At 42.1% G+C, this 25,180-nt stretch overlaps 1 protein-coding gene across 4 annotated transcripts in view; it reads left to right on the forward strand.

The window, feature by feature from the left end:
* Positions 1–20,416, forward strand: part of SGCG (sarcoglycan gamma) — a 138,610-nt gene extending 118,194 nt beyond the window's left edge. For 2 of the 4 annotated variants that reach the window (XM_074958434.1, XM_074958444.1), the window contains 2 exons: positions 7,072–7,195; positions 16,550–20,413. In XM_074958434.1, the coding sequence (XP_074814535.1) occupies positions 7,072–7,195; positions 16,550–16,723 (298 nt within the window). In that variant the 3' untranslated portion in view covers positions 16,724–20,413. Of the gene's footprint in view, positions 1–7,071; positions 7,196–16,549 lie in introns of all 4 variants that reach the window. The other 2 variants (XM_074958453.1, XM_074958431.1) reach the window with 2 other exon arrangements.
* The last annotated feature ends 4,764 nt before the right edge of the window (positions 20,417–25,180 follow it).

Raw genomic sequence — 25,180 nt, forward strand, 5'->3', positions numbered from 1 at the left:
TGACACGATGAAAAATAGTGGAAAAGACTAGTGGAAAAGACACTTTATTGGCTCTGCTGTGCTGTAGCCATGACTATGGCTCCTAGGTGCTACGATAATACAAACAACAACAACAATTCCCCCATCCCCTCACAACTATTTAGATTTCTTTTTAAAGTAATAATTTTGATAAAATCCCCACAATGAAACTTTCTAAAGATGTTATGCCATGAGCTTTAAAACTTGTATAAATCTGAAGTTTCATCAGTTCCACTCTTTAGTCAAAGAATATAAGACAACATTAGAATAGATAAAGGTCATGTGTCTTTGGTTACCCTTGTTTTCCTTTCTTATATATTAGTATTTTGTCCAATAAGTCATGTAATTCTCCTCTGAACACTTCTCTAAAAGTAATATCAGTGCAGAATTTCCACTTCTGGATCTCCAGCTTTGAGTACAAGTCATACAGAAAACAACCCTATCCCATAACCCTGTGGTTGAATTATTGATTCCAAGGCTAACATCCATGAGTGCTATGAGAAGTCAAGCCTCCACATACTTAAAGAACCAGCCAGTAGCACCACTGTTATCAAACTGACAGGATTACCACTATGTTGTAACTGTGCATCTGACTGCCTTTAGAGGCTTGTAAGCATGGAACCCTACAGTGCACCAGTGTCCTGCTGAATCAGTGCAATAGCACTTGGAACTATTGGTGCCAAACTTCTACGGTGAATCAGTGCACTGCTGGGTTGGCACATTAGAGCCCAGAGTTGATGGTGCTGGGCCCCTGGACCCCTGGTAAGCACATTGGCTCCTGTAGCTGTCAGCATCAACCCCCTTTAATTTACTGACACCCTGCTGAGACTATATCTTAGCTGCACTCCATTTAGCTCACAGATGCTTTACTGTATTGACAGAACTTAATTTAATCAGTACCTGAGTTTGTCAGATCCAGGCACCAGTTAGTGCATTGGCACTTCATTCCATAATTTAATCCCATCCCACCACCATTTCTTGTCAGTATGGCTGATGAGAATCCTTTCTGGCCCTCAGGTGGAAGCACATAAGAGTCTCGCATATTGCATCAGGGTAGCATACAGCCTCCAAGCTTCTCTGGTTTGATGATAGTTCAGAGCTAAACTCCCATGAGGAATGGGCTTCAAAATGCTACCCACTGTGGTTGCAGTATGCACAGTGCCTACCTGAGATGAGAACTCGTTCAGTAGGACTTTTCATCCAGATAAGGTCTCCTTCTGAGCAATAACTGAAGTGGCCCTGTATTCATTATGGACTTTCAGACTGTATTCAGAAAATGGTCCTGATTCCCTCTGTCAGTCCAGCCACTCTTTAAATTATTTCCTTCTTCAAAATCCTCCATTTGCTTCTTCTTACCTTCTGCATCAAATACAGGCTTCTTTTCAATCCTCACATTCTTGACTGTGCCCAACTCTACCCTGCTTACGTTTCTGCTAACATTTTTTATTTCCCACAGTTGTTCTTTTGACTCCACCAGTGAGTTGTGCATTACTTTCTTTCTGTGGCTTTGTGTCTTCTTCCATTCTGCTGTCTAAGTCAGGGATCTTCTCTATAATTCCAATGTTCCAAATACCAATCATTTCTACTTTCAAATCCCTTCTCATAAATCACTTCCTCCTAAAAGACAGCAAATGCTAATCTGTATCAGTAAAAATGCTATTATCTCCCCCTCCCCTTATAAACTACGACAAAAACTCCATAAAAAAGAGAACCTTTGTCTTGAATTTCCCAGTGTGTTATGTGTTTCATTTGTGTTGTCTGTCTATCATAGAATATTACGGTTGGAAGAGATCTCAGGAGGTCATCTAGTCCAATCCCCTGCTCAAAGCAGGACACCAACACCAACTAAGCATCAGAGGGGTAGCCGTGTTAGTCTGGATCTGTAAAAGCGGCAAAGATTCCTGTGGCACCTTATAGACTAACAGATGTATTGGAGCATAAGCTTTTGTGGGTGAATACCCACTTTGTTGGATGCATGTAGTGACCAACTAAATCAACCTAGCCAAGGTTTTGTCAAGGAGTTTTTCACCCCAGATAGGACTTGAATCCACAATCTCTGGCTTAGGAAGCCAATGCCTCATCCATTAGGCCACTGGGGCCCTGCCAAGGTTTTGTTAAGCCGGCCCTTAAAAACCTCTAAGTATGGAGATTCCACCATATCCCTAACCCATTCCAGTGCTTCAACACCCACCTAGTGAAATAGCATTTCCTAAAAGCCAACCTAGACCTCCCCCACTGCAACTTGAGACCATTGCTTCTTGTTCTGTCATCTGCCACCACTGAGAACAGCCCAGCTCCATCCTCTTTGGAACCCCCCCTTCAAGTCATTGAAGGCTGCTATCAAATCCCCCCTCACTCTTCTCTTCTACAGACTAAATAAGCCCAGTTCCCTCAGCCTCTCCTCATAAGTCATGAGCTCCAGCCCCCTAATCATTTTTGTTGCCCTCTGCTGGACTCTCTCCAATTTGTCCACATCCCTTCTGTAGAGGGGGGACCAAAACTGGATGCAGTACTCTAGGTGTGGCCTCACCAGTGCTGAATAGAAGGGAATAATCACTTCTCTCAATCTGCTGGCAATGCTCCTACTAATACAGCCCAATATGCCATTGGCTTTCTTGGCAACGAGGGTGCACTGCTGACTCATATCCAGCTTCTCATCCACTGTAATCCCCAGGTCCTTTTCTGCAGAACTGCTGCTTAGCCAGTCAGTCCCCAATCTGTAGCGGTTCATGGGATTCTTCTTTCCTAGGTGCAGGACTCTGCACTTGTCCTTGTTGAACCTAGTCAGATTTCTTTTGGCCCAATCCTCCAATTTGTCTAGGTCACTCTGGACTCTTGCAAGCTCCTCAGGGTGGAGACACATGTCCCCATGCTATGGTGACTTCAAGCTGCGACACCAATCTAGGGAATAGGTGCAACCATTAGTCTGTTGTCTTGTGTGGCTATTATAGCCTGAGACACAGGAGGGGGCAGAAAAACTATTCATCCTGGTGTTTTTATTTTGTGGATCTAGATGTCCTCAGAAAAGAAGACATCAGGATCTCTTGTACTAGCCCTGGTCCTGATTGGCTAGGGAATACCAGCACCAGTGCTGGAGGCATATAGCATAGTGTCCCTTGTATAGTTTCCTTCTATTCTCTCTCATCATCTCCATTCAGAATCTTTCCTTCAGTCAAACGTAAAATTTAAATTCACCTCCTAGGTTTTTTACAAGTGGCACTTACTGGTTCAGATAGGTAGCCAGTCACCTGGTATCCTGTTGAGCAGCCTCTTCTCATCACCTGTTGCCTCTTCCAAGCCAGATGCTCTTTCAGTGAGAAGGGAGCTAAATGTTTTAATTCCCTTATCCCACCACAGTGTGGGTGTGAACCCTGCTTATCTTCTCCTTGCACCTTAATTACAAAGCAGATAAGTTAGAAGTGGGACCCACCTGTTTGGGAGGTCTGCCACTTATGCACTCTGTCATGAATGAGTAAAGAGGAATGTATAAATTTTAAATGCAAGAAATGAAGGTTACTTACTTGTAATTGGAGTTCTACTAGATATACTATGCACATTCACACTCTTGGGATGCTCCAACTGGTGCAGCTTGGATGGTGGATCCTTCTCATAGTAATGCATACTAGAGTGCACACGTGCACTTCCTGCCATAACCCTCAGCCTTTGAACATGTTCTGAGGACATGACTATAAAAGGGAGCAAGGTGCTAGTTGTCACCTCAGTTCCTTCCACCACTAATGAAGACTCCAGGGGTATTTTTCAATTAGGAACCTGCAGAAGAGGGGAAAGTGGGAAGAAAGTGTGAAAATGTGGAGTCCATCTCAAAGAACTCTGGTTACAAGTAAATAACCTTCATTTCTTCTTCAAGCGTCCTCTGCATATTCCCAGTCTTGGGATAATTTGGCAAGCAGTATTCCAAGGATGGATGGAGGGACACAGAGTCCTCATTAAATAATGACTAAAGCACCACTCAGCCAAACTGTGTGTCAGAGCTGGCTGCCAAATCTAATGCATAATATTTACTGAAAGTTTGAATTGAACTCCAAAGGGCCAGCTTTACATATTTCAATAAGAAGAATATGTCTAGCACATGGTACAAACACAATAACTGCCCTAGTACATTGAGCTCTAAGACTGTCAGGAGTAAAGAGGGAAGAATTCTTATAATTTTCTTCTATATACTGTCTGATCCATCTAGACAAAGACTGGGCAGAAATAGCTTGTCCTTTACAGTGACCAGCATACAATATAAACAACTCAGGAGAGGGTGTTCAGTTCTGTGCAGGTGATAAGATAGTGCTCCTTTTGCATCTAAAGAATGCAGTCTGGATTCACCATTATGTGTGTGGGGTTTGTGAAAGAATACTGGTAAATTAAGATACTGACTAACATGAAAGTCTGAAATGATTTGAGGAAGGAATCTGGGGTGAGGTCTAAGAATCACCTTGGACTTATAAAAAGAGGTATAAGGAAGGTCAGCCATTAGAGCATGTAGTTCACTAGTTCTTCTAACAGATGTGATTGCTATTATGGAAGCTGTCTTTATAGAAAGATAAAATAAAGAACATTCTGAGAAAGGTTCAGATGGAACAGACATAAACTGTGTTAACACTAAGTTTAAATCCCATAGGAATTGGATTTCGTATTGGTGGATACAAATTCAATAAACCCTTTAAAAATCTTTTAACGCAGCTGTGTGAGAAAATAGATTTACTATAATAAATATATGAAAAGCTGCTATTGCTGCTAAATGGACTTTAAGCAAAGAGCTAGACAAATCCATAGCTTTAAGGGGAATAAATAGTCCAAGGTATACTGAGTAGGAGCAGAGACTGGGTCAATGCCTTTATTAGACACCCATATAGCAAATCAATTTAACTTCAAGTACATTTTCTAGTGGCCTGCTTCCCAGAGTAAATTAAAATATGTTTTACCTCAATAATAGAACAAGACTTTTCTAAATCTATCAAAGTCCTATTTCCCCAGCTGTTAGATGCAGTGAGTATGGATCTGGTTGAAAGACTTTCCCTCCCTGCTGGGACAGTAGGTACTTTGTCACCAGAAGCATCTTTATTCCCTTGGGATAGGAGTAAATTGGTGAACCATTGATGTCTTGGCCACACTGGAACAATTAGGATCATATTGGCCGAGTCCTGTCTTATTTTCTTTACTTTCTTTAACTTTAGTGGAAATGCATAAATGAGGAATAAGGAAATGCATAAATTATACCCCTTCCCGAATCAAGGAGGAACGTATCTGTCATTGACTGTCTGAGCATGCTCTTAAACAAAAACAGGAACACTTGGTATTGAATCTGGTGGCAAACAGTCCAGGAAGCCCCAAAGATTGAAAATGTCCTGAATCACAAAATCTTTTAGAGATCACTCATGCATTGGTGAGGAATCTCCGCTCAGGAGATCTGCAATTTCGCTATGGTTTCACACTACATGTGAACCAACTGGATAAATGTTGTGTAGGCTATATCAGTCCCACACCTCCTTGCAGAGCTGAGACAAATGAGCTCCTTCCTGTTTGTTTACATAATGCATCACTGACATATTGTCTGTGGGTACTTGAACTACTGACTTGCACTTGTGGGAGGAAGGATTTGAGAGCCAGATGAATACCTCTCAGTTCTAACACATTTTGGTGGTTCCAAAAGACTATGAATGAAAAATTTGTTGAGATATGTTCCCCAACCCATTTTGGAAGCAAGAGGTGTAAGAGATCTGCCTTAGATCTTTGGACCATTGCTGCCACAACAAGCGTATTAGGTGGAGGGTGAACACTTTGCTCCCCATCAGGAAGGTGAGAGGCCTTTATTATTAAAATAATTTGTTTGGGGGGAAAAAGAAGTACAGTGCAAATAAGAACAAGATTTCAATTCTTTTTCCTGTTTACAAACTTAAGGGAATAAATTAGTTAAGAAAATATCAGAGCCATTATATTATTTATTTTCTTTAAAACTGACTATTTTTTAAAGGAGACAGGCAGGAAGAGTTGTGTTCAGTATCATGCAGTGTAACTACGGCTGAGGGCCTAACATTGGGTCTGTTATCATCAAGCAGAACTAGCTAATAATGCAGGAGTAAAAGGTGCACAAGGGTGTGATCTTGAAAGGTACTAATGCTCTCACATGACCTGGTCCTAACTAGGTAATCACAGAAAGAAGCAAAATTCATACATATCTTATTGCAATGGGTTTTGATTTGGATTTTTAATGAGTATATGGAACTCATTGCTTGAAACCAAACCTAATTATTGTTTCTGATCTTCTTGTTTAATTTTGTAAATAATGCCAAATATCCAAAGTGGGAAATATCCTGATCTCTTTTACAAACAGAACCCCATTAATTCCATGTAGCTGAGACAATGAAGCAATCATTCAGCTAACATGGTCCCTTTCTGCCACCTTGTGGCACAACTGTGTTTGCAAAGGTACTGTTAATATAATGTGTTCGGTGTATGTTAGACTTTAACTTTATTACTTTTAGCTATTTCTGAGTATTTTCTGCAGCTTAATTTCAAGTATTTTCCAGGCAAGGCTAGTGATCATAGCTCTCAAATGTTAGGCTACTTACAGCATGCATATAAATGTACTGAGTGAAATCCTGAAATCCTGGCCCCATTTAAGACAATGTCAAAACTTAAATGGGTTAGCATTTCACCAACTGTGTTTAGAATGTTTTGGTTTATTTCAAGTGAAAATAAAGATTATAAAAATGCATTTTCAAATATGAATATTTGTATCAGAACAATTATGGTCTCACTGAAAACTATAACTTAGAAACGTAAACTGCAGTGTTTGTACCTAAAGCACCATATAGTATGATCTTGAGTTCTTTCTGCACTGTCATACAGGATACTCTGTTGGTTTTGAAACAACTACCCACTGTTTCAAGTCTGCATAAAGAAATAGGAACTATCATCTTTTATAGAATTCCTCACATCACTGTCTCAGAATGTTTTATAAGTTCAAAAGTTTTTTTAATTATTTTACAAAATAACTTTTTAAGAATATGCTACAGCCAGATTTCCTCTACTTACTTTCAGATTGGAATCACCAACTCGGTCTTTGAGCATGGATGCACCAAAAGGGATTAATATTAAAGCACAAGCTGGCAATATTGAAGCTCTCTCTCAGATGGATATCAAATTGCATAGCAGTGATGGAGTGGTGAATATGATAAATCATATTGTTATTATTGTGGTTTATATTGATGCTGTTTGATATTGCCATCAATGTCATTGTCATTTTAAAGTACTATAATTGTTCAGGGTTTAGCAAATATGCTGATAGTTCCAGATAATGATGCCATAATAATACATCTGTTTACAGGGCAAGGATTAAATAATAATATAAAATGACATGGTGTTGAAAGAGTTTTAAAAATGCTAAGAAGTCACTTCTATCCTAGCACATCACGTTTTTTTTTTTAAATGAAGTGAGTGCTCTGCTTTGGTCCATTCAGATTCTGTAATTGAGGAACATGAGAGGTAGTGTGATAACCTAATACATAATGAAATGCAAGAGAGGACAGATGTCCAGCTCCGGCTCCCATTGAAGTTAGTGGACTTTAGCCATTGATTTCAGTGGAAGCAAGAAAAGACTCTAGGAGAAAAATCTTAAAGGAGTTAAGTGCCTAAGCCAGGTCAGTCCTTTCTAGTGAAAGACTAAAGGGGTGGTCGTGTCCGCCTTTATACTCAGTAGCCCACTGGTGGGGGCACTCACCTGGGAGGTGGAAAAATGTAGGTGTGATTTCCTGATTTGCAACTTAAACCCAGGTCTCCTATCTCTTAGGTGAATGCCTTAACCACCAGACTGTCGGGGGTGGGGTTTTGGCAATCTCTCTTGTTGAACCAGATCCTCTATGTATAAATTACAGTGCTTAATTTGTAATGAAAGAGATGCCAGGGCTCAAGGAATTAGGTGCCAGGGCTCAAGCAATTTTTTTTACTTTAATAACTGATGCAGCAAGCCCATAGGTGCTGGGGTGATGAACTGCCAACCCTAGAGGTGCTCCAGCCACAAATTAAGCACTGATAAAATATATATTCATTGGAGCAGGGACTGGAACACCAGTCTCCTAGGTGAGAGCCCTAAACATTCATTCTCATGCTTCCTCTCTCTGGCCCAATGAGTATTAAAGTATTTGTACATAGTGGAGCAGTTTCTACAGCCCAGAATATCCTACAGTCTGGTGATTAGGGACCTCATTTATGATACGGGAGACCTATGTTCCAGTCCCTGCTTCAGATGAGGCAGAGCAAGGATTTGAAAACAATCTCCACATCTCAGGTGACTACCTGGCTGTTGGGTATTCAGGAACACACATATGCCTTAGCCTGAAAAGTTCCTTATCTTGGTATCCCCAGGGTATTTTATGCAGGCCTGATCTAGTAGGTGTGCTATCCAATTGAGCCCCACAGGCAAGACTGGCCAGGGAACGCCTAGTTTGAGTATCCTGCTGGGGCTTAAGCAGGAGCTAGGGCCCTGAGCAGGTGGTGTTAGGACTTAGGTGGTTTTGCGCATGCCCACTGGAAAAAACTTAGGCACCTGGGGAACAGGCTTCAGAGGCAGCTGAGTGGGTGTTTAGAGGATCTCAGTGTTTTCTAAATATTAGATTTAGGTTCCTAAAGTGGCAGGTAGATGCCTAAGTCCCTTTGTGGATCTTGCCCCCTAGAAGCCTAAATTCTGCTGACTTTCAATGAGATCTAAGGGACAGATTTTTGAAGGTATTTAGGTGCCTACAGATAGGCACCTTTGTGAGATTTTCCAAAGCACTTAGGCTTGGATTCACTAAGGTATTTAGGTGTTGTGATGTTGAGCGTCACTCCACCTAACTTTTAGGCATTTAGAAAATCACAGGAACAGCACTGTGATCCACAAAGTCTGTGTTAGGTGCTTAGGCTCCATCTACCATGAATGAGGAGAGACAGGTATCTTAGACTGTAACTCACAAAAGCCAGTATACTAATCCTATGTCTACACTAGAGAGCTTACAGCGGCACAGCTGTACCAATGCAGTTGCACCACTGTAAGATCTCTCATGCAGCTGCTCTATGCTGACAGGAGAGAGCTCACCCATCAAAATAATTAAACCAACCCCAATGAGCAGCAGTAGCTGTGTTGGCGGGAGATGCTCTCCCACTGACACAGCTCTGCACGCTACCACCTATGCTGGTGAAATTTATGTCACTCGGGGGGGGGGGGTGTGCTTTCTTCACACTCCTGAGTGACAAAAGTTTTACCAACATAAGTGGTAATGTATACATGGCCTAAGTGGAAAGTTGCCTAAACTAGCCAATGGGAGATGCTAACAAGAGGGGTGTGTGCTAAGCCCTGCCACTCCTGGAGAGAAACACTTCACTGTAGCCTGGACTTAGGCACCTAGCTCTGTTAGTGATTCTCAGCTGTGAACCCTCTCTTCAAGATAGGCACCTAAGGCATTTTTGTGCTGACAAGGAGAAGGTGCTGCCTCATAACTTTTAGCCCCAGTTGTTAGGGTACTCACGTGAGATGCAGGAGACTCCCAGTTCAAGTTCCCCTCCACATGAGAAGGAGAAGGGATTTCAATGCACATCTGCCAACTTCCACATGAGAACTCAAACCACTGAGCTATGGGATAATCTGACCATGGGCCTCCCTCAATCTCTCCTGTTGAAGCTGCTGCACTGTGGAGAGCTAAAGAGTTCTTTTTCTAGTAGCATCCCTATGGGTGTTCCACTTTAGATGTGCTTGCACCCCATGCACCTCAGATCAGAGATTTAGGTAGCAGTGTCTGTTCAGCCCACACATATGCCCACTGCAGCCTTATGCCTTGTACCATTCCTTCTCAACCGCCTTGGCCTGAGATGGAACCTCAACAGTGTCCAAGTTGAACTTACCTCAACTGTATTTTTATCTCATTCTTACTAGTTAGTGTTAGTTCTTAAAATTTCCTTCATGTTAGTTAGCTGTAATAATTTTTATAGCTTTTAAAAAAAACTTTTAAAAGATTTTACTTATACTTTTAGGATAAGGACTGTTGTCCTTTCACCTATTTTTTGCTTTTTGTTTTTTTGTTTTTCCCCTCAGGGGACTTCAACCTTGGGAGGGTATGCCTGGTTCTCCTAGGTTTAAATGCTGCTTTTCATGTCGAGAGGCTATCCCAGTCAGAGACAGACACTCCTGGTGTGTCTGCTGCCTTGGAGAGTCACATGTTCTCCAAAAGTGTAATTTGTGTCCGCAATTAAAATCAAGGGCCAGAAAGAACTAGGAACTTAAACTATATCTCCTCATAATGGAGAGCTCACTCTAACCAGCTTCTGACCCCAGCCAGGAGGACCTCCTCCCCCTTACAATGGTCTCTGAACAGGTCAACCACTTCAACCTCCTCAGCACAGCACTGCCCTACAGCACTGAAGAGGAAATCTCTGGACTCCTGTTAAAAAGACTCTAGAAAGTGGTCTTTAAGTCCTCTGGGTAGAGAATCTACCGCAAAGAGACAGTCTCCAATTCAGACAACTGGTTCAGCACCTATCAATTTCCAACTTGGTACCCACGAGGCTGTAGATTCTTCAGGTACTGTGACCAGGGTTCTAGCTCTGGAAGATCAGTATCATCGAGTGATTGGAGCAGCAGAAAGAAGAAGACCAGCTCTTCTAAATTGGTACGGACAGACACTAGGACCTCGGTACCCAGCACTTCCGCTTCGCAAAGGACCAGACCAACACCTACTGGCCATGCATCAGAGCGCATGAGATTTTCAGTACCATCGGTGCCTTCTGCCACAGTTACCTCTGCCCAACTTACCTCATCAGTACCATCCACTGTTACAGTACTGCAAGAGTTTTGATTTCCTCAGACTTGGCAGTAACAGAAACACCTGAATCTCCCCAGTTCGGCACTGACCCATTCTCAGTACTGAGCACCTCTCAGCCTTATCTCTATGAGTGCTCCACCTCTACCAAGTGACAAGAAGGCGGACGATGCCCACATTACTGTCCAAGGCTCTCCCTTCCATTATCAAGGAACCTTCTATCCTGAGACCTCTAAAAAGTCAGACTATCTTTGTGAGAGACACACTCCACCCGCTGGTATGGATACCCTTGGTTGCCTCCTCCCATGTCTTATGTACCACCTCAGTGGCTGTACCAGGATCCTTGGATGACATACCGCCAACAATTCTCCATGTACTCTAATGCTTCTTGCCGGGAGAAGAACAGACAATCCCCACCAGCCTTTCTCTGTAGGGTTCCTGATCCACAAGAGACCTTTGAGGATCAGGCAGTGAGATTGGACCCAGAAATCTCTACAACCTGCAACTCTCTACCCCTACAAGTAATATCTCTTCCTCCTCCCCAGATGAAATTGTCTTGCCTCCTCCACTGTCCTTGGCCAATGATTTTAAACAGTTCCAGGACCTCATTAAAAGGATAGCTGACTCCTTGCAAATTCCACTGGAAGAGGTAAGGAGTCCTAGAATAAATTACTTGACATTGTGTGCACTTCTTTATCTGCCTGAATCATGCTATTTATTAATGAGACCTTGTTAGACCCTGCAAAAATAATTTGGCATACCACAGTCACAACACCACCTACCTGTAAGAGAGTGGACAAAAAACAGTACATTCCCTCAGAGGGATCTGCATTTTTATTTTGCATCCATCCCCCAACTCTCTCGTGGCTGATGCTGTGAATGAACATGGCAGATAGCACCACACTAAATCAGCTCCATATGATAGAGACCTAAAATATCTTGATTTATTTGGCCATAAGTCATACTCATCGGCTACCTTACAATTTAGGATTGCCAATTATCAAGTAATCATGGCGAAATACATCCAAACTAACTATTCCAAGTTGAATGCTTTTATTTAGCATCTTTCAACAGACCAGAGGGACCAATTCCAGGTGATCTTTGCAGAGGGCCACCTGCTTGCAAGAACATCTCTGTAGGCCTCTCTTGATGCCACTGACACAGCCGTTCTTTCTGTCTCCATGGCAGTAGTCACAAGGAGGGCCTCCTGGCTTCAGCGCCTAGGTTTTCTGAGGGAAGTCCAAAATACAATTGAGGACCTTCCTTTTGATGGATTGAAGTTGTTTGTGGAAAAAACTGATGAATCTCTTCATAACTTAAAAGACTATAGAGCCACTTTGCACTCTCTGGGAATTTACACCCCTGCACAAAAAAGAAAGTTCAGTAAGGCCCAGATAGCACGGAGATCTCATCCAACCCAGTTTCCTGCCTCCCAGAGACATTACATACCCCAGCATAAGAGACAACAGTCCCAGAAGAAGAGACCAGCTACTTCTTAGGTATCAACCTCACTACCCACAAACAATTTTGATGGGCTGGTTAAGGTGCTGAGTTGCCATCCCCACTCTTACCTGCTGCAGTAATCTCCATGTGTTCCTTGCTTTGGTGACCACCTTTCTCACTTCTGGCAGAATTGGGAACATATCACTATGGACAAATGGGTGTTGAAGATCATTTCTACAGGATATTCCATCCACTTTACCTCCCTCCCCTGAGCCTACCCCCCGCTTCCCCATCTCTCCTCAGGGACCTCTCTGATGAACACATTTTGCGACAGGAAATCAACTCTCTCCTGAATCTGGGTGCTATATAACCTGTTCCCACACAACACAGAGGGGAGGGATTTTATTCCAGGTATTTCCTGGTTACAAAAAAGAATGGTAGTTGGAGACTTATTCTAGATCTTAGATTATTCAAAAGATTCATAAAGATTCAGATGTTTAATATGATAACTCTTGCAGCAATAATTGCATCATTGGACCAAGGGGATTGGGTTTTGGCCCTCAACCTTCAAGATTCTTACTTCCATATAAGAGAAGATTCCTACAATTCACTCTCGGTCAAGAGCACTTTCAATACACGGTGCTCCAGTTCAGTCTCTTGTCTGCACCCTGAGTGTCCTCAAAAGTTCTTTCCCTGGTAGCGGCTCATGTTCACAGACAAGGATCACTGATTTTCCCATAACATGATGATTGCTTGCCAAAAAGTGGTCCCTCAGTGAAGTTTCAATGGCCACTCAGAGGGCTGTAGACCTATTTCTCAGGCTGGGACTACAATTAAACACCTGAAAGTCCACCTTAATCCTGGTGCAGATTCTGGAGTTCATAGCAGTTTATCTCAATGCAGTAACAGCCAAAGCATTCCTCCCTTCGCACTCGTTCATAACTCTAATCAATTTAGTCACTACAGTACAAGTCAGCCCTCAAACATCCGCCAGAAACTATCTTCAGCTATTGGGACATATGGAGGTTGGCACTATTGTAATAAATCGTGTGAGACTTCACATGTGCTGCCTCCAAGGGTGGAACAGAACTGTTTATTTGCCAAGCAAACAGAGTTTAAACAAACTACTCTCCATGCCTTGGGTAGTAAAAAATATCCTTTGACTAGGTGGAAGAACCCTCACAATGTTTGCGCAGGGTTCCCCTTCACTCAGCCATCCCCAACATCAGTAATAACAACAGATAAATCTGTACTGGGATGGGGAGCTCGATTAGACCCTCATACTATTCAAGGCAGGTGGTCTCCTCTTGAGTGCACCCTACACATTAACTTGCTGGAACTCAGGGCAATCAGAAATGCCTGAATCCATTTCCTCCTTCTGATCAGTGAGGTTTATATAAGCTGTCAAGGGGGAGTGAGATTGCCTTCCCTCTGCATCAAAGTAGAGAGGCTTTGGAACTTGTGCATATGAAACCAGATCAGCATCTCAGCAGCTTACCCTCCAGGTGTACAAAACACAGTGGATGCCGTCATCAGGCGTGTCCCTCAATGTCATGAATGGGAGACAGATCCCACTGTACTCCACCGCATATTTCAGTTTTGGGGCATCCCATAGATAGACCTGTTCGCCACAGCCAAGTAAAAGAATTCCTCCCAGTTCTGCTTGAAAGGCAGTCTGGGTCACCACTTCCTGGAAGATGCCTTTCTGCTTCATTGGAGTCTAGTTCTTCTGTTTGCATTTTCCCAAACTCCTTGATATCCAAGGTGCTGTTTAAGATAAGGAAAGACAAAGACAAAGTTATTCTTTTAGTTCCAACATGGCCAAGACAAACATGGTTTCCTTAGCTTGCTCAGGTCACTATTTGTCAACTGATCACTTTCTGGACTGTCTCCCATCTCCTTACTCATGATGGCGGTCAGATCCATCACCTCAACCCTTGGGGTTCTTTGACTCAAGGCACAATTCACGGGGTTAGAAACAACCTGTTCTGAGGATGTGAAGAGAGTGCTGTTACATAGCAGGAAACAATCTACTTGTGACACATATACCTAAACGTAGATTAAATTAAAACAATGGTGTGACCTAAAATATTTTTCACTTCCATCCTCCCCATTATCATTTGTACTAGATTACATTTTAGAGCTAAAAATGACAGGATTAACTTTAAACTCCATAAAAATGTGTTTGGCAGCTATTACGGTCTTCTATCATACAGTAGAGGGTTTTTAGGTCTTCACTCATCCTATAAGGAGGTTTCTCAAGGGATTGGACAACTTCTTCCCACAAATCAGGTGCCCTAAACTGGCATGGGACCTCAACTTGGTACTCAGATGTCTTATGAGGCCTCCCTTTGAACCTGTGGCCACCTGCTCCCTTCTACACCTGTCTATAAAACCTGCATTTCTAGTAACCATTACTTCTGCTCAAAGAGTGGGTAAGAGAGGGGCTCTGATGGCATACCCCCCCTTCACAGTCTCCTTTAAGAATAAGGACTTCGGACTTCCACATAAATCAACCTATCCACCTTCCAGTTTTCCACCCTAAGCCACCCCTGGATAAAGGAGATGTGACATTACATTGATGTCGGGAGGGCATTAGCCTTTTAACTAAACAGGACCAAGCCATTTAGGAAATCTCCCAGACTATTCTCTCCATTGTGGAGAGAACTAAGGGATCTCCGATTTCCAAGCAAAGACTCCCTAAATGGGTATCTGGCTGAATTACCTACTGCTATCAGTCTCAGGATCTTCAACCTACCTCTAGAGTATTAATTTAGTCCACAAGATCCTGCTCTACTTCAGTAGCCTGTCTTAAGAATGTTCCCACCATGGAAATATGTAGAGCCGTGACTTGGACCTCCATTCATACATTTGCTGAAATACGCAGTTACTCATATCTAAGCTTCTGTTGCCATATTTGGCTCTCCTGGTCTGTCTTTGGTCTTAGACTCAACGCCGAAACCCCACCCCTCTGTAGACGGTACTGCTCAAAAGTCACTTAGTGTGGAGCACCCATAGGGACACTACTCGAAGAAGAAGAGGTTACTCACCCTGTGCAGTAACTGTGGTTCTGTGAGATGTGTGTCCCTATTGGTGCTGCACCATGCGCCCTCCTCTCCTCTACTTTGGAGTTCTTTACAACAGGCTCTGCGGTAGAAAAGAAACTGAGGATGGTTTGCCCACACAGCTCTATATAGCCTGGGTGCAGGGCACAAGACTGCAGGGGGTGCATGCGCAGGCAAGATAGATGCTGCTTCCTAAAATTTCCCAGTATGAGATGCATGGAGCACAAGCACACCTGGAGCGGAGTACCTATAGGGACACCATCTCGACGTTCCTGCACAGGGTGAGTAACCTTCTCTTTTGGAGCAGGGGGACTGGATTCTGGGACTCCCACATTGGGTGTGAGTGCCCTAACCATCAGGCTATAGAGTCACTCTCACACTTATGTTTTCTCTCTCACTCTGTTCTCCTCCCCCAATAACTCTTTAACTAGTTATCCACAGTGAAACTTAAACAGGAGAGATTGAGAAAACACCTCATCAGAATATCCCATAGCCCAGTGATGAGAGCATTCACCTAAAAATTGGTTGATCCCTGTTCAAATCCTTTCTTTTCATCAGGTAGAAAGGGGAGTTGGATTGAGGCTCTCCCACATCCCAGGTGAGAAACCTAACCACTGGGCTAAAAGTTGCTAGGAGTCCTTTTCCTTCTTCCTTTCCCCATGCCCCGAGCCAGCTGTTTTGTGTGAATTTACCTGAGAGACCCGATCTGGTAGACAGCCTCTGAGTATGCCTATCAGATTGGGCCCCACATGTGAGTTAGGTGAGCAAATGTCTATCTTCCCTGGTTTGTGAATCGCTCTCTAGGAATTGGTCAGCAAGCAGGTGCCTGGATGCTTAGACTGAGGCAGCAGTACATATGCCCAGAGACAGGAACATAGATGCGGAGGGAACTCTGATTACAAGAACGTAGGTACCGAGTGAGGTTAGGTGTACACAGGGTTCAGTGAATTGCAGGGGAGCCTAAAACTGGGATTTAGGCCCCTAACCCCAGATTTAGGTGCCTAAGTACCTTTGTGCATCTGGGCCTCAGTGCCTATCTTCCACCGTCAAGAGGATTTAGATACCTAAATATCTTTGAGGATCTGGGTCTAAGTGCCTAAGTCAGTTTTGAAAATGGTTCTTAATAGCCTAAGTCATTTAGATGCTTCTGAAAACTTAACCCCTTAAACTCTGTTACTGCTACCTCTAACAAACCCATTTGTCCTGTTTTCTCCTATACAGCTTTTGCTTGATGCTGAAACTGTGCGGCTGCCAAAATTGCCTGAAGGGACAAGAGGTGGGTCTGATAGGTCTCAGGAACTCTACGAGATCTGTGTTTGTCCAGATGGAAAGCTTTACTTGTCAGCAGCTGGTCGGTATTCAACTTGCCAGGAATACAGTCATGTCTGTCAATAAAGTACCTAACTATGCCACATTTTCTCTGGCTAGTCTCACTGAATTTTATATTGTTTTGTAGCAGAGTTTCCAAGATTTTAAAAACAATCACTGTAATCTGGGAAACAAGTTTGCATCCAGAATTCTAGATTGTAAGGAAAAAAAGCAAAAGAGCACAATTAAAATTTTAACTTCAACAGAAGTGTTTGAACTAAACTAAATGTTCTGGAAATGACATTTGGAAGTCAGCCATATAGTGAGTTAAAAAAAATCAAAAGGATTTATTTGCACCACTGAACTGTTATTCAGTCAGTTGATTATGTAATTGTTAATATTTCCTAGCTCTATGATTTTCTCTTAATACATGTAAACATTTGCTAGCAGTGCAAATTGCATTAGTTTGTGAAATTCAGTTTAAGGAATTACTTGAACTATTTGATAAGACAAAAGCATTGTTTGGTGAATTCAGGTAGTGCCAGCAAAGAGTCTATGCAATTTTGTTCTTGCAATAACACAAACCACGAAGGCTGTGCTTTTTGTATGAGTCCTGTGCAAAATGTGTTAAACTGATAAAATCCTTTGTTTCTACACTGGCAAAGCGTATGTAGATTTGCTTATTACTGGGATTCATGAAAGAAATCACAATAATTAATGCGAAATCTCCAAGATTACTGATTTATAACATTCTTTGTCATCAGAGTTGTTAACTGTACAAAAGTGAAATATGTTCGTATATCCCACTCCAACAATAGCTCCTTGTACTGCATGGACCAGGATACTCACTTGAAAGCCTTTTTTAGTGTGATTGTAATTGGCACTGGGAAATTTGTGCTACTCTTGGCTATATGCCAGCTGGACTATGAAAAGAAAAGAAATCTTAAAGATGGTTCCAGCTTTCTCAAATACATGATGCTACTTGATAGGTCGAAAAAATTCCTCTTCCTGAAGCCCACGAGTCACCTAAATGCAGACCCCTTACTCTGTGAAGAGCCGTCAATAATGAACCTCTTGCACCCATCTGGATTAGCAGAATTTGGGACTTAATGGCCTTATAGGGTGTTAGGCACAGAGCCTCAAAGGTATTTAGGTGCCTAACTCCCATTAATGTCAACAGGAATTAGGGAAGGGATTTCACGAAAATACTCAAGCACTGAGTCACTGTTTTAGGCACCTAAATTTTGGGTCCACTGGGAGCCACGCAACTCCCACCAAACCCTGTAGGCATCTAAACTCTCACAGCACCTAAGTTTTCCAGAGTGAAAGTTCCCTAGGTGCCTATGTTTCTGCATCTGGGCATGAGCACTGCTGCCTCCATCTAAGTGTCCGGACACCTATCTCCTGCCTACACCCCGTAGCGATTCATGAAATGGAGGACGATAGATTTTGAATGGGAACAGACCTGTTAGGTGCACTTGGTGCATGCCTACCAGGTCAGGCCCCCACATGTCCGAGTGCCTTATAACTGTTAGCCCAGCAGTTCGAGCACTCACCTGGGAAGGGGAAACCTAGGTTCAAGTCCCACCTGCCTCTCGTTAAACAGGAGTATACCACATCTCAGGCGAGCTCTCTAAGCAGTGGGCTGTGGGATTCCCTCAGTCTGTCCTGATGAACCTGTTCCACTTTGGATAAATAATGCAAGAGGTGTTGGAGGAGGATGCCCACCTCCAGGTGGATGCTCTAACCACTGGATTACATATGCATTCTCGCTCTCTCTGGGCCAATGACTGGTCCACTGAGAATAAATATTTAACTAGTCATTGGGCCAGCAAGAGAGAGTGCCAGGGAAAGAATTTTGTAGCCCGGGGTTAGGGCATCCACATGGGAGGTGAGAGGCTGGGTACACAACCCCTGTTCTGATCACTCATTCATTATTCACAGTGCAACAGCTTCAACAGGAGAGACTAAGGAAGCCCCACATCATAAACTCAGTGGTGACACACCTGTCTTGAAATGTGGAAGACTCCTGTTTAAATCCTTTTTCCCCCTCTGGCAGGGGTGAAAAAAGGCCAGGTGAGTGCTCAAACTACTAGGGTAAATGTTATGAGGTGAGCACCCCCTCCTCCTCTGGCTGTTTTGTGTGGAGTGAGGCAGTTGCCTAACTCGGGGCCATAAGAAACACCATGGGAACCTAAGCCATCCAAATCCTGCTGGCAGATGCCTGTTTGTGGCTCCCTAATCAATCTCTGAGAGCGAGCCAGGGCTTAGCACATACTCCTCCTGCATTGGCTAGTTTAGGCAGCTCTCTGCTTGGCTTTTGTGGAGTACATTGTTAGGCCTCTCTCTCCCATTTCTCTGTATAGGGAGCCGAAGTGCCTGACTTGGCTTTGTGGATTCAGTGGTGTTCCTGGATTTTCTGAGCACCTTAAAGTTAGGCATGGCAACGCTGAGTGTCATGGCACCTGAGTCCCTTCATGGAGCCCATCCTAGATGCCAAAATATCTTTGCAGCTCTGGGCCTTAGCCCCTTTAATGCTATTTTTATTCATTACTACTTATTTTGGAGGACCTACCACTGTAGTACCTTTATGCTTAATTACAGCTTCATGTTAAACAACTTATTAAGTTACACAAACCCACTTATTGGCGGGTAGGTCAAAACAATAATATCAAAACAACTGTCCTATTGTTACGGATTAAGCCCCAACACAAAATAGGCATAGCTAGACCAGATACAGACATCTTATAGCACTGCCTGTAATTTACTAGTTTGGCACTGGTGGAAAAACTCAGAATAATTAGTCAGAATTAACCAGTAACTCTACTTGTATAAAGCATCAAAGAAAACACATTTGTGAGTTAGGTGCTTGCCACTGACAAAGCCCAACTGCCCAGGGAGGAGTGCTTACAGCTGGACACTGACAGGAAAAGCTTCCTGCTGATTGTACTTGCTCAGTGCAGTAAAGGCCCAAGTGCCCTAGAGAAAGCTTGGGCTAAATTCTGCAGCAAGAAACATAGATTCTGCAGAACTCTCCATGCAAAAGCATCAAAAATATGAAAATGGAGGGTTTTTTTATTGCATTAAAAATGACTACTAGAATAAAAACAGTATCCCTTGTGTTAAATTAATACTGAACTCAATTTATTTTATGCTAGCTAGTTCTCATACTTGTAGGCCCCTCCTTCCATCCTCTTTACTAGAGCGCCTCACCATCTTTCATGAATTTTCCTCACAACAGCCCTGCAATGTAGGAAAGGGCTATTATCCCCATTTTATGGATGGGAAACGGAGGCACAGGGAAACTAGCTGAAATACCCAAGGTCACACAGCCTGTGGTGGAGCAAGGAAATAAAGTCAGGTCTCCTGACACCCATGCTGGTGCCCTAACCACTGAACCATCATTACCTATGGATGTGTCTAATATTTTAACTTTGCTATAGAATTTTACATTGAAAATATGTAGCTGTATTATGGATGTTGTAAGAGGAAACCTACAGTTTTGACATGGGCTAGGGGTTAGCTGGTTCTTTTGCCACCTGGGAAGGTACAGGAAGTGGTTGCAGATCATCAGAATGAAGAACAGAATGATAAATCCTGTTGTACCTGACTGTGATTAGAATGTTTGCCAAAAGAATGGGTACTATGTACAGCAATTCTTATCACTGTAGGAACTTTATTAAGATTTTTTGCTGTAAGGTGGAAGACAGAGAATTGGAATATATTGGTATAAAAATGCTTATTAGAAATTCACCTCCCTTCCCACAGTCCTTCAGAATTCTTGTCTGTTTTTATATAGCCTTATGCAAAAGGAAACTGCAAAAATTAACCGACAAATTGCATTGAATAAACTTTATACATTTTAATACATTTTGAAAAGTTTCTCCTTTCATGTTTACATCAGAGTGAATTACTGCTCAAGTCCATTTTCCAGTTGTCTGTTCACTGAGACATCTTCTCAAAGTCTCGTAAATTTCTTTTTTTAACCCATACAAAATATTGATTAAACAATGAGTTCCCTCCAGGACATAATCTAGAATTTGTTTTGTCATCAGATGATGTTGCCTCTAAGAAATCCTTTAACTATAATAGGTGCAAAGACACAGTTGGGCTCACACGTTTTAGGAAAAAAAATACATCAGGAGTGTTGTGCTAACTAGCCACAGATTTTTGCACTCCATCTGTTGGGAGTGCAGCAGAAGAAAGGCAAGCCAAATGGGCGGGTAAACTGTTTCGTAGAGAATGGTGGAGCTGACTGAGGAGTATGTTACATTCATAGAAAGTAGTGTGCAAACCTGATGCCAAGCTCATGTTACATACCTAACGATAAGCTGATGGGGACAATGCCTATCGCCATGCTCATGGTTACATATGTCCATTAGTTTGCCAGCCCTCCATCTTGTTGAAAGTGGTATTAGTATATTAAACAGCTGTTGTCGTTTTTAAAACCATTTATTTTGGTTACTTATAATTTGTTAGAATATTGAAAATGCAACACTTGAAATATCTACTTTAGTGTTCACACTCTATGCAGTTTATTTTCCATTTATACTATTTACCTTATACACTGCTGATTTAGCAGTTGTCAAGCTAAGACCAAGCAATACCACATCTAAAACTTGGTATACTATTTTGATTTCAGTCAGTGTAGTTCTAATGGATTCTTAGTGATACTATGACTTTGCTTTAAAAAAAGCCAACAATGAAAAAAACTTGAGTACCACCTGAATGCAGCCCATAAGCAGGATTCAGCATAGATTACTGCAAGGGACGTTACTTCTTTAAAAAATCCCTGTTTCCATAGAAATTTTTATATAGGCCATGGAAACTTTTCTAATGATATCAGGTTACACACAAAAAATACTAAAAATAAGCCATAAAAGTTTTACATATGTCCCTTTGTAAAGCAACAGTGCTCTTCAGCATAAGTGCTAACGTTGCTGTAGGATATGGAAACCTGGAGGAGTCACATGAGTGAACATTTCACTTGTGTAAAATGCTCAGTTCTCTACCAACCCTGTTCCTGAAGTTGAAATCTACCACTAAATGTATGGTTCATATGGATTCTATAACAATCATCACATCCTAGCCTAAGCTCCTCGCAGCTCTTACCCTTTGGGGGGAACCCGGGTGGAGGATACATTTCTGAAGGTTTGTTTTACTTCTAGGAAGGTGCACACTCCTGGGTGCTCCATAGGATTTGGATGAGTGCAGTGTGTAGTCCCATTTGCCATGCCTATTTCTGCATGCCATCCCCACTGTTCACTTCCACAGATGCCTGCAAAGAGCTACCACAAAAGGCTTTTCCACAGTTTATATGCAGAAGTTGGTCAGGGAAGATGATGTCAAGTGTAAAAATATAATTAGGAAGGCCCCAAAAGAATTTGAAGAATAGCTAGCCAAAGACTCAAAAAGTAATACCAAAATTTATTTTAAGTACACAAGAAGCAGGAAGCCTGCTAAACAACCAGTGGGGCCACTGGACGATCGAGATGCTAAAGGAGCACTCAAGGATGATAAGGAAATTGTGGAGAAACTAAATGAATTCTTTGCATCGGTCTTCACGGCTGAGGATGTGAAGGAGATTCCCAAACCTGAGTCATTCTTTTTAGGTGACAAATCTCAGGAACTGTCTCAGATTGAGGTGTCATTAGAGGAGGTTTTGAAACAAATTGATAAACAGTAATAAATCACCAGGATCAGATGGTATTCACCCAAGAGTTCTAAAGGAACTCAAATGTGAAATTGTAGAACTACTAACTGTAGTCTGCAGCCTATTATTTAAATCGGATTCTGTACCAATGACTGGAGGATAGCTAATGTGATGCCAATTTTTAAAAAGGGCTCCAGAGGTGACCCCAGCAATTACAGGCCAGTAAGCTTGACTTCAGTACCAGGCAAACCGGTTGAAATTATAGTAAAGAACAAAATTGTCCGACACATTGGTGAACATAATTTGTTGGGGAAGACTCAACATGGTTTTAGTAAAGGAAAACCATGCCTCACCAATCTACTAGAATTCTTGGAGGGGGTCAACAAGCACGTGGACAAGGGGGATCCAGTGGATATAGTGTACTTAGATTTTCAGAAAGCCTTTGACAAGATCCCTCACCAAAGGCTCTTAAGCAAAGTAAGCTGTCATGGGATAAGAGGGAAGGTCCTCTCATGGATTGGTAACTGGTTAAAAGATCAGAAACAAAGGGTAGGAATAAATGGTCAGTTTTCAGAATGGAGAGCGGTAAATAGTGGTGCCCCCCAGAGGTCTGTACTGGGCCCAATTCTAATCAACATGTTAATAAACGATCTGGAGAAAGGGGAAACACTGAGGTGGCAAAATTTGCAGATGATACAAAACTATGTAAGATAGTTAAGTCGCAGGCAGACTGCAAAGAGTTACAAAAGGATCTCACAATACTGGGTGACTGGGCAACAAAATAGCAACTGAAATTCAGTGTCGATAAATGCAAAGTAATGCACATTGGAAAACAAACTAAACTATATATATATATAATATATATATATATTTATATATAATATATATATATATTTATATATAATATATATATAAAATAATAATGGGGTATATATATAATTATATATATATATTTATATATAATATATATATAAAATAATAATGGGGTCTACATTAGCTGTTACCACTCAAGAAAGAGATCTTGGTGTCATTGTGGATAGTTCTCTGAAAGCATCCACTCAATATGCAACGGCAGTTAAAAAAGCGAACAGAATGTTGGGAATCATTAAGAAAGGGATAGATAATAAGACAGAAATTATCATACTGCCTCTATATAAATCCATGGTATGCCCACACCTTGAATACTGCATTCATATGTGGTTGCCCCATCTCAAAAAAGATATATTGAAATTGGAAAAGGTTCAGAAAAGGGCAACAAAAATTATTAGGGGTATGGAACAGCTGCCATATCAGGAGAGATTAATAAGACTGGGACTTTTCAGCTTGGAAAAGAGATGACTAAGGGGGGATATGATAGAGGTCTATAAAATCATGACTGGTGTGGAGAAAGTAAATAAGGAAGTGTTATTTACTCCTTCTCATAACCCAAGACCTAGGGGTCACCGAATGAAATTAATGGGCAGCAGGTTTAAAACAAACAAAATGAAGTATTTCTTCACACAACTCACAGTCAACCTGTGGAACTCCTTGCCAGAGGATGTTGTGAAGGTCAAGACTATAACAGTGCTGAAAAAAGAACTAGATAAGTTCATGGAGGATAGGTCCACCAATGGCTGTTAGCCAGGATGGGCAGGGATGGTGTCCCTAGCCTCTGTTTGCCAGAAGCTGGGAATGGGCAACAGGGGATGGGATCACTTGATGATTACCTGTTCTGTGCATTCCCTCTGGGGCACCTGGCATAGGCCACTGTTGGAAGACAGGATACTGGGCTAGATGGACCTTTGGTCTAACCCAGTGTGGCCGTTCTTATGTTCTTCACTTCTCACAGTTTTTGGTAGAACCAACTGAGGATGAGAAAGTAAACCAACATTTTTCCCCAGCTAAGGATGCAAAATGCACTTGTCCAATCAGTTTCTCTGCTGGATTGCATTCCTGCACAGTCACAGTAACTTGACTGCTTTTAGGTCTTATGAGGCTGCATTACTTAGGATTAGTGGAATGACATAGGGACCAAACCCAAACGAAGAGGCAATTCACACTTCTGAATAAGACACCCATGATTTATTAATATAGTACATTAATAATTACTGTAACATGGGAAGCAGTGGGGGCAAAAGACAAACTCGCGTTTACGGAGGAGATGGTATGATGGGATAACATGATTTTGGCAATTAATTGATATTTAAATATTCATGGTAAATAGGCCCAATGGCCTATGATGGGATGTTAGATGGGGTAGGATCTGAGTTACTACAGAGAATTCTTTCCTGGGTATCTGGCTGGTGAATCTTGCCCATGTGCTCAGGGTTTAGCTGATCGCCATATTTGGGGTCGGGAAGGAATTTTCCTCCAGGGCAGATTGGAAGAGGCCCTGGAGGTTTTTCACCTTCCTCTGTAGCATGGGGCACGGGTCACTTGCTGGAGGATTCTCTGCTCCTTGAAGTCTTTAAAACCATGATGGGAGGACTTTAATAGCGCAGACATAGGTGAGAGGTTTATTGCAGGAGTGGGTGGGTGAGATACTGTGACCTGCATTGTGCAGGAGGTCAGACTAGATGATCATAATGGTCCCTTCTGACCTTAATATCTACGAATCTATGAATATTAATACCATAGGCACCAGTTAGGAGCAGCAGATACCTAAACATGCCTTAGTATATGCATACACCAATGTTATAGCTTATTGGCTGCATTATACCAGGATGAAACTGTCAACATCACTGGCAATGTGTAGATTTTTCTGTATATTCAGACTTTTTGCTTGCCCCAGTTCAACATCTAAAGTTTAAGATTTAAGCCACTCAAGGCAAGAACTGGTTTTTCTCTAGCACATTGTCAGCACTCAGTAATATATAAAATATGACTAACAAAGCTAATTCAGTAAAATGTTG

This window comes from Natator depressus, chromosome 1, assembly GCF_965152275.1.
Source record: "Natator depressus isolate rNatDep1 chromosome 1, rNatDep2.hap1, whole genome shotgun sequence".
Taxonomy (NCBI): domain Eukaryota; kingdom Metazoa; phylum Chordata; order Testudines; family Cheloniidae; genus Natator; species Natator depressus.